Consider the following 15,578-nt stretch of genomic DNA (forward strand, 5'->3'; position numbering starts at 1 on the left):
GCGCAGGCCCAATGAGAGGCTGCGGGAGGCGGGCCCTCCGCCGCGAGCCCGGGGACAGCTCCCGGTGGTTCTCCGAGATCCCGAGCCGTCTAGGGCTCCGGCGAGGGTGCGGGCATGAGCGGGTCCCTGGGCCGGGCGGCGGCGGCTCTGCTCCGCTGGGGGCGCGGCGGAGGCCTGTGGAGTCCGGGCGTGCGGACGGCGGGCTCAGGCGCGGGCGGCGGCGGCGGCAGCGGCTCCACGGAGCACCTGGACGCGCTGGTGAAGAAAGACAAGGTGGTGGTCTTCCTCAAGGGGACGCCGGAGCAGCCCCAGTGCGGCTTCAGTAACGCCGTGGTGCAGATCCTGCGGCTGCACGGCGTCCGCGACTACGCGGCCTACAACGTGCTGGACGACCCCGACCTCCGGCAAGGTCAGGCCCGCGGGGCGGGGGACGGGCCGAGGCCCCCGGGCCGGGCGGGGTCGGTGCGGCGCGAGGGCTGTGGACCGAGGGTCCGGGGTGGGCGCGTGGTTGCCTCGAGCCGAGTCCTGCGGTCTTGGGGTCTGGGCTTGGGCAGTGGTGAAGTCCCGGGGGCTCGCCCCGCAGGGCCCGAGGACGGTGGTCAGCAGCCCGGCTCCGCGCCTCGCACGGCTGGGGGTGGAGCAGAGCCGGACCTGAGGCCGAGGCGAGCACTTTGGGGGTTGGTTAGCCTGGAGACGACCCAGCGACCCTCGTCCGAGGCCGCGTCCCAGGCGCAGGTGTTGATGTGGCAGGAGAGGGCTGGCTGCAGGGTTGGGGGGTCTTAGTTGAGGTCCGGGGCGGGTGGGGGGACCTAACCTTAGGTTTCAGGCGCTCAGGTTGAGGGGCCGACGTTTGGGAGCTTGGCCCTGGGAAGTTATGGAGAGGGGCGCAGCAGGGAACTCCTGGCCCCGGGTGAACTCGCTGCCCCCAGCCTGGAGCCCCGGGAGGGGGGGGCAGGTGCAGCAGGACTGTGGATTTCACCATGTGTGTGGGAGTCGGGGGGTGCTGATAGCCAGTTAGCATTTAGAAAGATTTATTTATTTGATTGACAGAGGGATTTTTCCATTTGTTGGTTCACTCCCCTAGGTGGCTACAACAGCCGGGGCTGGCCAGGCCCAAGCCAGGAGCCAGGAGCTCCGCCCGGGTCTCCCACTTGGGCGGCAGAGACCCAAGTGCTAGGGCCATCTTCCTCCGTCTTCCCAGGCGCATGAGCAGGGAGCCGGGTTGGAAGCTGAGCAGCCGGGACTCTGGTACAGGACGGCGCTGGCACCACAAGTTGCGGCTGAGCTGAACTTAACCTGCTGTGCCACAGGCTGCCCCCACCCGCCGGGGCGTCTCTTACGTCCAGCTTGGTGTCGGGCAGGGGCCCAGGGGACCTTGTGCTCCAGCTGGGGACTCGGGACCGAGACCCTGCCTCTCCCAAGCCCAGGGCTCTTGTCCAGCTTGCTAAATGGTGGCCCCAGGTTCTGTGTGGGGACAGCCACGACTGGCCGTGGCCATTCTGTGCTGTGCCGAGGCAGGCTGGTGTGTGGAAGGGCCGTGGTGGCCCTCCTGCCCTGGCCAGTCGACTGTACGTCCTCAGGTCGCCTTTTCCATTAAACGAAGATATGAAGGCCCGACGGCAACGTTGGGTTTTGTGAGGAGGAAAGAGTACAGGTTCCACGAGCACATGCGTCTTCGTGTGGCACAGGGAGCTGTTCCACTGTTGGCACGCGCTGGTTCTCAAAGTTCTTCCCCACCTTGTCTGCTCCTTACAGAACTCTTGGTGACAGCCGATCCTGCGTCTGCTGTCACTGCTGGTGGTGCCTAGGAGGCGCCTTGGGTGGAGGCGTGGAGAAGCAGGGTAGCATTGCTGGCTGTCTAATGCAGGCTGTAGTACTGTGTGTGGAGAATTAGCTTAACGTTACTGGTTGTATAATACAGGCTACAGTAGTACTGTGCGCGGAGAATTAGGTTAACGTTACTGGTTGTATAATACAGGCTACAGTAGTACCGTGCGTGGATAAGCAGGTTAACATTACTGGTTGTATTATACAGGCTACAGTAGTACCGTGCGTGGATAAGCAGGTTAACATTACTGGTTGTATTATACAGGCTACAGTAGTACCGTGCGTGGATAAGCAGTTTAACATTACTGGTTGTATTATACAGGCTACAGTAGTACCGTGCGTGGATAAGCAGTTTAACATTACTGGTTGTATTATACAGGCTACAGTAGTACCGTGCGTGGAGAAGCAGGTTAGCATTGCTGGTTGTATAATGCAGGTTACAGTACTGTGCGTGGACAATTAGGTTAACGTTACTGGTTGTATTATACAGGCTACAGTAGTACTGTGCGTGAAGAATTAGGTTAACATTACTGGTTGTATTATACAGGCTTCAGTAGTACTGTGCATGGAGAAGCAGGTTAACGTTACTGGTTGTATAATGCAGGTTACAGTACTGTGCGTGGAGAATTAGGTTAACATTACTGGTTGTATAATACAGGCTACAGTAGTACTGTGCGTGGAGAATTAGGTTAACATTACTGGTTGTATAATACAGGCTACAGTAGTACCGTGCATGGAGAAGCAGGTTAGCATTGCTGGCTGTATTTTACAGGTTACAGTAGTACTGTGCGTGGAGAAGCAGGTTAACGTTACTGGTTGTATAATACAGGCTACAATAGTACCGTGCGTGTAGAAGCAGGTTAGCATTGCTGGTTGTATTATACAGGCTACAGTAGTACCATGTGTGGAGAATTAGGTTAACGTTACTGGTTGTATAATACAGGCTACAGTAGTACCGTGCGTGGAGAATTAGGTTAACGTTACTGGTTGTATAATACAGGCTACCGTAGTACTGTGCGTGGAGAAGCAGGTTAACGTTGTTGGCTGTCTAATGCCGGCTACAGTAGTACCGTGCGTGGAGAAGCAGGTTAGCATTGCTGGCTGTGTAATGCCGGCTATGATGCCATGCACGTGCTGGCGACTCCTCTGCCCTCTCGTCCACTGGAATGCAGCCGGTCAGGCCCTGGGCTTTATCAGGGGCTGGCGGCTGGCTCTGTGGTCTTCATTCACGGCAGCTGCCTGCCTGCAAGATAAGAAGGGAGTGACCGCTCTGCTGTCGGCTGGGCCCCACCTGGCGCCCGGCCAAGTGCCGACAAGTTGTGTGGTTGACATCTCGCTTCACATAAGTTCTGAGGGTCTTCGGTTTCTAAGCTCATGTTCTGTTGAATGTCACTGGACGTGGACCGTCCTGGATTATGGCCGATGAATTGCAAGTAGAAGCAGAAATTGGGTTGTTTACTGTTTAGCATTTGTGTTTCTGTCTTCTATCTTATACATCTGGCTTCCTTTATTTATTTATTTTTTAATGATTTGTCTATTTAATTGAAAGGCAGAGTTACAGAGAGGTCAGAGAAAGAAGTCTTACATCCACTGGTTCACTCCCCCAGATGGCCGCAACGGCCGGAGCTGTGCCAATCCTAAGCCAGGAGCCAGGAGATTCTTCCGGGTCTCCCATGCAAGTACAGGGCCCAAGGACCTGGGCCATCTTCTACTGCTTTCCCAGGCCATAGCAGAGAGCTGGATGGGAAGTAGAGCAGCCAGGACTAGAACCGGCGCCCATATGGGATGCTGGCACTGCAGGCATATGGCCTCACCCGCTACGCCACAGTGCCGGCCCCATGTCTGCTTCTGACAGAGCAGCAACAGGAGTTCAGCCCTGAAATCTCTGATTGTGGAGGGGAGGGCGGCCGAACGGTGGGTGAAGCTGTTGCCTGCGACACCTGCCTCTTAACAGCACTGCTTCGAGTCCTGGCCGCTCTGCTTCTGATCCAGCTCCCTGCTCCAGTGCTTGGACCCCGGCCACCCACGTGGGAGACCCGGGTGGAGCTCCAGGCTCCTGGCTTCAGCCTGGCCCAGCCCTGAGTGCTGCAGATACTTGGGGAGTGAAGATCTTTCTCCCCTCTCTCTTCTTGCTCACTCTTACTTTGCCTTTCATGAAAATAAGCAAGCATGTAAAAAATACAAATCTGTACTTAAAAAAAAAAATCTCTTGACCACCGAGTTTCATTCGCTGATATGTGGTTGACGCGTGTGTCTGTACCCGTGGGCTGTAACACACACGTCTGCTGCTGCCGGGGAAAGTGAAGGTGAGTGCAGGCCGCCAGTCCCACTGGGACGGGAGGTGGGAGCCCAGCCCAGCGCGGCCCTGAGGCCCTGAGCCTAGCCGGGCGCGGCTTTGAGCCCTAAGACTCCCCTGTGCTGTGTACCGAGGCGAGTGACAGGCTGGCCGGTGCTCGCTGTTGCCAAAGATGGGTTTGTGCTCCGGCCCCAGCCAAGGGATCGCCGCCCGCCACCCGCCACCCGCCGCAGGGGTGAGCACCTGCGGAATTCTCTCTTCCTGCCCCAGTGAAGGCAAGGTCTGAAGGGGCCCAGGCGGGGAGGGGCTGCCTGTGAGTGCCAGGCACTGAGGCACGGGGAGTGGGCGAGGCCTCTTGCCCTCCCCTTCTATCTGCAGTCACACAGCCAGAGCCAGAGGCCGGGGGCAGGCCAGAGCACACCGCTGTCACCCAGTGCCGTCACGCTTCGCCGTTTGCCGTCCAGGCCAGGTTGCCTCTGCGCAGCGCAAGCTTGCAGCCAGCCCTCAGCCTGTGGCCAGCTCTCCCCTTGCTCTGAAAAACACACGCAGTTTAAATGTGCTTGCTGGATCACCGTTGTTTTCCTTGCGTTAGGAACAGCGTGGTGGAGCGGAGACTCAAATATTTGTGGAATAAACAGCCGTTTTCCACATTGAGAATTTGCCCAGTGTCTCCGGTATCCGCACATTTAAGACAGTGGTAAAAATACGACACCTGTCAGCTGGCTGCCACTAGAAGTCGGACAATAAGTTGTGTGGTTGTGCTTGTCTGTGGCTGTCTCGTGCTGCAGGTGAGAGTGTAGGGTGGTACCCACACGTCCCTCGAGTGTCAGCACCAAGCCGGAGGTGGACAGGGCCCAGACCCAGTGGCCTCACCCCCAGGAGTACAGTCTGGAGTGGGAGGGGCTCACTTCCTCTGTAAGAAAAGGCTTTGTGGGCCGCACATGTTCAGCGCCACCACTGTGTGACAGTGGTCGGGCAGTACATGGACGAATGAGTGTTGCTGGCTTCTGATAAAACTTTATTTACAAAACCGGAAGTGGATCAGATCTGGCCCGCAGGCCGCGGTTTGCTGCCATTGCTAGAGGTGACGCTTGCTGCGTAAGGGACACGCGAAGATGCCCGCTGCCGTGTTGCTGGAAGGGTGGAAAACTGACGGGAGGAAGTCTGGGTTGCTTAGTAGCAGACTGGATAAAGTAGTTCAGTGATGTGATAGAAAACGAAATTGGGATTAAAATGTACTAGAACTAGATTTATTCAGCGTGGCAAAATCACAAGAATATGTTTGGTGTGAGTGTTGTGGTCATGCCGGTGTCGTGGTTAAGCCATCACCTGCGACACTGGCATTCCATGTGAGCACTGGTTGGAGTCCCGGCGGCTCCACTTCTGATCCAGCTCCCTGCTATGAGCCTGGGAAAGCAGCAGCCAAACGCCTGGGCCCCTGCCACCCACGTGGGAGACTCAGATGGAGCTCCAGGCTCCTGACTTCAGTCTGGCCCAGCTCTGGCCGTTGTGGCCATTTGGAGAGTGAACCAGCAGGTGGAAGATCTTTCTGTCTCTCTCTGAAACTCTGCTTTTCAAGTCAATCAAGTAAACCTTGAAAAAGACTGTGGGTTGAAAGGATGTGTGTACAGACGTTAGAGAAGTCAGGCAGTGTGCCGGGCAGGTGCGGGTGCAGTGCCGGGCAGGTGCGGGTGCAGTGCCGGGCCGCTGTGGACGGCGGTGCCCGGTGCCGAGCCTGGCTCCACCGCGTGGGACTTGGGTGACTCAGCTGCTCTGATTCCCCTCATCCATAGCCTAGGGACAGCTGTACCTCCCTGGTGGGCTCTTTGCGAAGATTAAATAAGGTTATTTGTGGAAGACACTGAAAGAGTGGCCCTTAGCTCAGTAAATGATATTCTTGCTAGTATTTTTCTATATTTTTTCTCCGTGTTTCTCAGGAAAGTGTTTCCGTCAGGGTGGGATGGAGAGCGGTGATGGGGAGGGGGGTGCATGGGGTCCCTGCGCTGTGCTGGGAGCTTAGTTCCTTTTCCCTGTTATGTCTCCAAGCCTGTGAGACAGCGCCGCTCCCACTTGACAGACGGGGAAGCTGAGGCCGTCTGCGCCGTGTTCACAAGCCAGCAAGCGGGCCTGCCTGCCCTGCCAGCGGGCCGCGCTCCTCCCGGGGGGTAGCCGGCCTGGCCGCTGCTTCCGGCTCGGGCTGTCTCGGGCCTGACGCCATTCTCGAGGCTAGGGAAGACCCAGATGACTGGTGGTGACGTGCCCTGTGCGGGGCCACGGAGCCCAGCAAGCCGAGTGGGTGGAGGCCCTGTGGTGAAACCCCCAGGAGAAAGGAAGCCGGGGCTGCTGCGCTTGCACAGTCCAGGGTCCAGACCAGGAGCAAAGTCCAGCGCCCTGCAGGGCGGCACTTTGAAAGTGCCTCTGGAGGTTCGGGAGGGGGTGGGCGTGCATCTGCCCTGCCTTCGCCGGCTCAGGCCACTGGAATACTGAATTTTTTTTTTTTTTTTTTTGTGGAGCAGTAATATTTGTGTAAACCGATTTTGCAAGAGTCTCCTGACCCCTGGCTCCTCCTGTTTCTCGGTTACATAACTGCGGTTAACCTTTTCTGTCCCAGGTTGAACCCTGTCTGTCGTAGGAAATAGGATTATCTTGAACTCTGTTCTGGGCTATGATTTCCTGAATGGCGGAAGCTGGTCCCTGATTCTGAGTTACTTCTGGTGATATTTGTAAAAACTGTCACAGTAGGTGCAGCTTTTGAGAGCTGCCTGTGGGAGAAATTAACCATGTTGATACAGTCATTGAGAGTCCACAGGGTTCTTTTTAATTGTTCAACCTGCGAACAAGGTCTTTTCTTTCTTGCAGAAGTTTCTCACTTCATTCCATAGGAAACAATTGGGTATTTCCTTAAGTAGTTAAACTTATATCGGATTTCTTTAAAACGGCACATCGCATAGCTTTGAAGAAAGGAGCCAGAGCTTTGGCTGCGCATTACTGGGAACGCAAAGGCGGCTGGTGCACTTCCCCCGGCCCCGTCAGCCAGCGGGCACGCGGGTGCTGTCCGGCAGGTGCTGGCATTCACTGTGGCCTGCGTGTGTTAGGAGGAGTGGTGTGAAGGGGTGGCTTCGTTTGCACAGGGCTGTGCGTGTCGGGTGATGCGGGCTCTCTGGAATCTGTGGTCTGCAGGCTCCTTGTACCGGTGGCCGTGGGGTGGGGGCTCGGTGCTGTTCCCCCAGCTTCCAGTGTCAGGATGTGGGGTCTGCAGCAAAACGAAGTTTCATGAATGAGGCCAGATCGTAAAAGTGACGGACAGATTCACCCTTCTACTCAACGAAGATTTAAATTAAAAAAAATTTGTTTTTTACCTTTTAGGATTAAACATGTAGTTTTGTGGCAGAAATTTTTTTAAAACTTTTAAAATGTATTTTGTTTATTTGAAAGGCAGAGAGAGAGAGAGAGAGAGAGATCTTCTGTCCACTGGTTTACTCCCCAAAGGTCCGCGACAGCCAGGGCAGGGCCAGGGCAGAGCCAAGAACTGGGCACCCAGTTGAGGTCTCCCACGTGGGTGGCAGGGCCCCACACCTGAGCCATCATCTGCCAGCCCCAGGGTGCAGGTTGGCAGGAAGATGGAAGTGGAGCCAGGACTTGAACCCAGGATGGGATGAGTGCGTGGTAACTGCTCTGCCACCTGCCCGGCCCAGGCAGCATCTGTGGTATGTGTCAGAATTGAAGGCCCTCACTGGAAGAAACTGATAGAACTTTACTGTCCTAGGAGGATTCGCCATGTCTTAGTAGTTGAAAAACACCTGATGTACACATAAATGGCTCGTGTGTGAAAGGTATTGAAGGAAGCTGAGGAGGTTAAAGAAGCCACTTCGTAGGTGACATCAGTGCAGTCAGTGCCCACAGACTGAGGGAGGGTCGCATTTACACCTGGCCCGCAGCGCACATGTGAGTCCTTCATCTCTGACGCCCACCGTCAGAATGGCCAGGAGCCCGTGTATCCACGCGCTTGGCCTGGAGAGAAGTCCTGATGATGAGTGGTGCTGACCCTTTCCTGGGGACCCGAGACCCCAGAGTGGCTTTCCCAGGCCCGGGGCGGGGCGGGGGGTGGGGGACATGGGTGAGGTGTGCAGAGCAGAGATAAGGCGCCGGCACCCGCGCCCAGGCTGACGCCGCTGTTCAGAGCAGACCCACTGTTTGTGTAGAAGGCACCAACTTTTGAGGGCAGGTGACTTCCATCTGGGGGCTGTTACCTGTGATGATACTGTAAGTCAGCTTGGTCATTTTATTTGGAAAATGTTTGCTAAGAAGTGCTAGATAGAGGGAACACATTTTGTATTTTTAATTTGCATGAAAATCACTACTGATTTGTTTGTTTATGTGCTCCGTTTGGCCAGTTAAAAATAGCTCTGTAGTCCGCTCCGTGTAATCTGTGCAGAGGAGTTATGAGTCGTGCCCTTGACCTTGTGCTTTACGTAGGCAACACAGCCTTCACTGGCGAATGTTTGCAAGTGCATTCGTGTTGGCCTGTGAAGAGAGATGTCCGAGGTCACATGACCCGCTGAGGGCTCGTGGTCTGTGATGGGGAGTTGAACCCTGGCCCGTGTGTCCCTGGGACTGACATGTTGCTGTCCCGGAGACGGGAAGGCAGAAGAGGAGGGGCGCTGGGCAGAGGTCTTTGTGAAGCTCGGATGCGACCTTTGACGCTTGAATGTCCTCCCCCCGCAGGCATCAAGGACTACTCCAACTGGCCCACCATCCCGCAGGTGTACCTCAACGGCGAGTTTGTGGGGGGCTGCGACATCCTCCTGCAGATGCACCAGAACGGGGACCTGGTGGAGGAGCTGAAGAAGCTGGGGGTGCGCTCCGCCCTCCTGGGTGAAGACAAAGACCAGGACTCCAAGTGAGGGCCCGGGCGCCGCCGCCCCGCAGGGCCTCGCCGCCCAGAAGCCCTCGCCGCGCGGCCTCTCCTGCACCCCCTCTGCCGGCTTGCAGGCTGAGGCTGGGTTCCGTTCGTCTGGTGTTCGGGCTGAGAAGAGTCTGCGATGAACCTGTTTACAACACTGTGCCGTAATGATTCAGTGCTGTCTCCCGCTCTCGCTGTAGACGGAGCCTGTTCTGTGGTCACCTGTCCCTTCCCTGACCCGGGGACGCAGATGAGCTTGTGAGTCCCTGCTGACCGTGACCCCTCTGCTGCTGTGTCGGTCTGCAAAGATAACACCCCCGGTTGTTTGCTCACTTCTCCCGTCAAGGAAAATGGTGGACAGAGAAAATGTGACGACTGGGGTGTGGTTTTTTTAAAATAAACTGCCGACAGCGGGACCCTGTGTGTGCGTGAGTTAATCCCGCTGAGCACAGCCCTGCAGGGCTTTGTGGTGCCTGCAGCCTTGGGAGTGGCATTCCCTTGACGCACCTGCTCCTGAGTTGTTGCAGGAATCGGCCCCGAGCTGCGGCTCGCCAGGGGAGGTGGTGCTCTGAGTGCCGAGTGGACAGTCCAGCAGGAGGCGGGCTGAGCGGAGGGACACGGAGGAGGCGAGGTTGCACCTGCCATCCTCAGAGCCTGTGCTGCAGGGGGGGGCGGGGGGCAGGCATCGGCCTGCGGGGCTGTGGGTGCGGTGGGTATTTTGTTTCTGAGATGATCGGGCCTTTCTGTATCGACACATCAAATCGCCCGGAAGTATGCAGAGTTTTTGTCTAGCGGAGCTGGGTGAGTGAGCGCGTGGCCTCACCATTCAGATGCCAGGGTCCTGTTTCAGAGCGCCTGGGTTCCAGTGCCCTGCGGGGCAGCAGGTGATAGCCCTAGCGGCTGGGTCACTGTTGCCCCTGAGGGGGACCTGGGCTGAGTTCCCAACTCCCAGCTCCATCCGGGAAGCTGCTGCTGGCATCTGGGGCCTGAACCAGTGAATGGGTGCTGTCTACATCCCCTCTGCCTCTCAGAGAGAAAGAAATGATTGCAAGGTGGTTTCAAGTGGGGCCTTTATAAGAAAGGAAGTAGGGGCTGGCGCTGTGGTGTAGTGAGTAAAGCCACACCCTGCAGGGCCGGCATCCCATATGGACACCGGTTCGAATCCCATCTGCTCCACTTCCTATCCAGCTCTCTGCTATAGCTTGGGAAAGCAGTAGAAAATGGCCCAAGGTCCTCCACCTGCCTGGGAGATCCAGAAGAAGCTCCTGGCTCCTGGCTTCGGATCAGCACAGCTCCAGCTGTTGCAGCCAATTGGGGAGTGAACCATCGGATGGAAGATCTTTCTCTCTGCCTCTCCTCTCTGTAACCCTGACTTTCAAATAAATAAATCATTAAAAAAAAAAAAAGGAAATAATTGGAGTCACAGCAGAGAGTCGGTGTCCAGGGTCTTAGTAAGACGCTCATGGTCTCTGCCTCCCAAGACGGTTAGGGAGGAGCCAGCAGGGCTTCCCAGGCTGGGGGGAAGGGGCCATCCCAGGGCCGGGTCCTTCCTGGTCTCCAGAGCGTGGGTGCAGAAGTGCGTCTGGGGACGGAGCGGGGAAGGTGGTGCATTTGTAGGGATGGGGGGAGGCTGGCTCCTGGCCCCAGCGCCCTCTGGCTGCTTCTATGTTGACCACTCAGTTTCTGGAATGCACCTGGGGAGGAGTCTGCACACTTCCTGCCTGAGGTCGGGTTTGTGGTGTGAACTGTACATCCGGTCCGTGGATGCCTTGGAAGTGAAGAGCACGCGTAGAAATCCTAGAGGAGGCTGGAACACGTCGGCGGGATGGAAGAGAGGGAGGGCTGTGGGAGCTGCTGGGTGTGGTGCGCCAAGGCTGTGACCTTGCCCTGGGAAAGGCTTCATGCCGCCCGGGTGAGAACCAGGCAGAGTCGCTCACCCAGGCCTGCACAGGGGCCCTCGGCTTCACGTCCGGGGTGTAGCGTGGTCACGCTCTGTGGGTTTGCTTCTTTTCCTTAGATCTGCTTATTCACCCCTTAGCTTCGTCTGAAGAGTGAAACGGTGAGAAGCTGACTCGTGTACAAAACGTCCCTGGACTGTCCTTGGGCCAGGAGAAGGCTGCCAAGTGAACAGTTTGGCCCTGAAACCTGTGAATCTTAGCGAGATGCGACCAAGTCACCAGAGGACTTAGGAATGTCAGGAGTCACCCAGCTCTGCAAGACTTGTAAATGCTCTTCCTAGAAGTTAATGAATACTCTTTCCTATCTGGGGCTGGCGCCGTGGCTCACCTGGTTAATCCTCCGCCTGCGGCACCGGCATCCCACATGGGCGCCGGTTCTGGTCCCGGTTTCTCCTCTTCCAGTCCAGCTCTCTGCTGTGGTCTGGGAGGGCAGTGGAGGATGGCCCAAGTGCTTGGGGCCCTGCACCCGCATGGGGACCTGGAGGAAGCTCCTGGCTCCTGGCTTCGGATCAGCGCAGCTCCGGCCGTTGCGGCCATCTGGGGAGTGCACCAATGGAAGGAAGACCTTTCTCTCTGTCTCTCTCTCTCACAGTCAAGTCTAGCTGTCAAATAATCAAAACAAAACAAAACAAAAATTCTTTCCTATCTGCTTAGCCAGTCTTTACCCAGTGGGAAATTGAAGATGCTGTCTGATAACTATGATTAGTTATGAAGGTCTGCATAATTAGGATGCACAGTGAGGTCAGAGCAGTGAACCTCAAGTTCCCCAGACAGGTGCACCAGCCCGCGCTGTCTCCACGAGGACAGGATCTGCTCCTAGGCTCCCGGACATGTGGCTGCTGTCAGACTTGTGTTGGGTGTTGTCTGTCACAGCTTGAAGCCGGGTATCCGGTTAGAAACAGATGAAGGTAGTTTAGAAGATTAAACATTGTTATGATTTCAGGTTTTTATGTTTCATGGACTGGTGGTTACATAAATGTTACACTTCATTTATGCTCTATGTTTTGGAACTATTTCAGGACAAAAGGCAACTTTTAAAAAAATATTTATTTGAAAGAGAGAGTGACAGATTTCCATCCACTGGTTCATTCTCCAAATGGCTTCACCAGCTGGAGTCAGCTACCTGCTAATGGGTACCCAGGGAGACAGTAGTGATGGGTCCCTACCACCCACGTGGGAGACTAGATTGATTGCAAGCATTTGGGGAGCACATGCACATGTTTTCTCTGTCTCCCAAACAAAAGCAAAATGTAGCAGAAACAGGAATGAGGTGGATTGGCAGAGTTTTGTTGAAGTGAATTTAGGTCAGAGGTGAGAGCTCCCGCATTCACTGATAGGAGAAAGTATGTGTTGGGTTGCACAGAGGCGGCTTTGTTTTCATAGAAGTGCAAATCTTAGGCCCCGGAGAACCCTGTGGGCTGAGGGAGAGCAGAGGCTGGGGAGGGGAGGAACGGGCCTAGGGTCCCGGCACTTGCAGGCACGCCTCGTGTCCTGAGAGCCGCGTCACCTCTGGTCTGATGGGCATCGTGCAACCGCGAGCCGAGCACAGCTGCGCCGGCTCAGCCTGGCCTGAGTCGAAGCCGGCGGCTGCTCCCTGGGTGCGTGCACCTGCTTCCAGGATCCTTTAACCCCTCTGCCAGAGCTCTGGCCTGACTCCCTCCCTTCCCCACCTCCCGGACTCCCCCTAGCAGCACAGCGACACCTCTTAACTCCAGAGCGCCTGCCCTGAGCGCCCCAGACAGAACGGAAGCCTGTGTTCACTCGAGGATGGGACCGTCTTCAACTTGGCTTTCTTTGTGAGAACAGTAGAGAATCCCCCTCCTCCCTTCTCCTTGGACTGGTCACAGGAAGTGACAGCTTATTGAAGTTCAGCCCAGCAGCCTGGGGCAGTAGCCAGGAGCCTGGGCCTGGCTCAGACATCCTGGGTTTGTGTGCCGGCTCCTCCCCCGGGTGCTGCTGACCTCACACCAGCCAGTGCCCCCTTTCTCCACCTGCCTGGGCTTGAGTCGGCTTCCACCTGCACCGCGTCACTCCTCACCACCTGGAGGTCCGTCTGTGCTCATCAGCAGAGGGTTGTGATGGGGCTTCGTGTCCGAAGGTAGGTGCCAAGGTTTCGTCTCAGTGGTCCCGCCGCCCTAGGTGATGGGAGGGCCTTCAGCCCGAGAATTATTTTCCTAAGCAGGTAGTCTGACTTACTGCTACAGAGTGTTACGACCCGTGTTTCCTCCTAGAGTGGGAAGTCTGTTCTGAACTGATTTGTTGGGCTTTGTGTGAGTTAACGCTCACCAGAGCTTGGTCTCACCTTGAGCTACTTGTGGCTTCTCAGCGGCGAGGATGGCGACACCGAGTTCTCCTATCCAGCCGTTGTCGCAGGGTCCATCTCGCCACACGGGGAGGTGGACGCGTGCCCTGGCTCGCAGGAAATTTGCTGCTGAGATGTGGGAAGCCCCTGGCTGCCACCGCTGTGTCCTCTGCCAGTCCTGACAAGGGCAGGCTTTGACCGTCAGTATCCAGTGCTGAACCAGGCTGAGCCCTAGAGCCTGGGGCCCCTCCCTGCCTGGGGCTGAGCCTTCCGCCCAGGGTCAGGTCCCTCCCCTCCTGCCCTGAAGCTGGAGTCTGACACGGGAGAAGCCCAGTGCTTTCCCGGCATCTTGATGTGTGGATTGGAACCCTGGCAACTGGCAGCTTCCTGTGATTCTGACCTTTCAATTGTGTTTGTCTCTTGTCCATCATTTTTTAGTAAAGTCTCCTTAGAATGATTCTGGGGAGGGAAGGGGCTGGTGGTGTGGTGCAGTGGGTTAAGTCAGCGCTTGCAATGCCAGCGTCCCATGTCGGAGTGCCACTTCCAGTTCCAGCTGCTCCACTTCCGATCCAGCTCCCTGCTAATGCAGAAGATGGCCTTGAACCCCTGCCACCCATGGGGGAGACCCGGATGGAGTTTCTGGTTCGTGGCTTTGCCCGGCCCAGACCTGGCCATTGCAGCCATTTGGGGTGTTAGTGGACCAGTGGATGGAAACTCTCTCTGCCTTTGAGACAGGAGATGGTCCTGTATCGTTTGGGTGAGCATGATGCAATCACCAGTGTGGGCACTGGTGCTGTAGTTAAGGCAGGGCTAGGACATCCTCATCGTATCCCAGAGTGCCTGGGTTCAAGTCCCGTCTCTGCTTCCGATCCCAGCTTTGTGCAGATGGACCCTGCGGGGCAGCAGGAGATGGCTCAAAGTTGGGTCCCTGTCATCCACTTGTGAAACCCAGATGAAGCTCCTGGCTTTCACCTGCCCAGCCCTGGCTGTTGCAGGCATTTGGGGAGGGAACCAGTGGATGGACCTCTCTCTGTCTCTCTTTCAAGGAATAAAAATAAATTAAAACAAAACAGGGAGGCAGTAGGAGCAGAGTCAGAGGAGGTGGAGGAAGAGGCCACACGCCGAGGACTGCAGGTAGCCCCTGGGAGCAGGAAGAGACCAGGAAACCATTCTCCCTGGAAGTTATAAGAATGCAGGCCGTGGGGCCAGCGCTGTGGCACAGCAGGTTAACGCCCTGGCCTGCAGTGTTGGCATCCCATATGGGCGCCGATTCTAGTCCCAGCTGCTCCTCTTCTGATCCGGCTCTCTGCTGTGGCCTGGGATAGCAGTGAGGATGGATGGTCCAGGTCCTTGGGCCCTGTGCCTGCGTGGGAGACCTGGAGGAGGCTCCTGGCTCCTGGCTCCTGGCTCCTGGCTCCTGGCTTCAGATCGGCGCAGCTCCGGCCGTTGTGGCCATCTGCGGAATGAATCAGTGGATGGGAGACCTCTCTCTCTCTCTGTCTCCCTCTCACTGTCTGTAACTCTACCTGTCAAATAAATAAAATAAATCTTAAAAAAAAAAAAAAAACAAACAAACAAAAAAAAAACACGCAGGCCTCAATTTTGGCCCTGTGAGACTGCGGACGAACGACCTCCAGAAATAAAAGAGAAAAAAAATTCGGTTTAAAGTCACTGGGTTTGCAATCACTTGTTACAGACTCAGCTGGTCCCTGGGTTTATGGGATCTCACTCGGTGTGACAGGGGAGAGGGACACAGCATTTGGTCCCCCACCCCCCACCAAAGATCTGCTCCTTCCAGACCGCGGCTGCAGGGCGCAGGGCGCAGGGCGGTCAGACTGTCACCGTCACCGGTGCGAGGTCAGGAGCCAGGAGCAGAGCTGGAGTCTGGGCCGCGTCCCATGTCAGAGGCCTTGCCACACGAGCGTGTCCTCGGCGCAGGAGCTCGGTGAGGCTCTGGCGGGGTGTCTGGGACGGTTCTCCCCACAGCCGCCCTCAGAGCTGACGTCCATCTTCAGTTCCCCATGGCAAGAACCAGGGCGGCCAGGCCTTCCGGGAGACCCCCCAGCAGTCCGCTCTCAAGTCTGCGTGGAGGTGGAGGGTCCGGCGTTCCAGGCCAGCAGCGGCAGGGCAGGCCCGCTGGGCACAGCCAGGTGCACGAGCAGCATGAGGGATGCCCAGGGGAGGCACTCGAGGCTCCGGGTGCGGTGCGGACCCATGGCTGAGCCACAGGCCCCATTGTGCTTCCTGGGAGAAATTCCAAACATGAGGACAGCCAGGCAGAGCTGCCCGGAC

The 15,578-nt window shown here is 56.6% G+C and overlaps 1 protein-coding gene across 1 annotated transcript; it reads left to right on the forward strand.

The window, feature by feature from the left end:
• Positions 1-5: 5 nt before the first annotated feature.
• Positions 6-9,442, forward strand: GLRX5 (glutaredoxin 5). Its single transcript, XM_002723629.6, has 2 exons — positions 6-409; positions 8,849-9,442. The coding sequence occupies exons 1-2, from the start codon at positions 115-117 to the stop codon at positions 9,025-9,027; spliced, it is 474 nt and encodes a 157-aa protein (XP_002723675.2). The 5' UTR covers positions 6-114; the 3' UTR covers positions 9,028-9,442.
• The last annotated feature ends 6,136 nt before the right edge of the window (positions 9,443-15,578 follow it).

Source organism: Oryctolagus cuniculus, chromosome 20, assembly GCF_051225735.1.
Source record: "Oryctolagus cuniculus isolate XC-2025 breed Fujian yellow rabbit chromosome 20, ASM5122573v1, whole genome shotgun sequence".
NCBI classification, from domain to species: Eukaryota; Metazoa; Chordata; class Mammalia; order Lagomorpha; family Leporidae; genus Oryctolagus; species Oryctolagus cuniculus.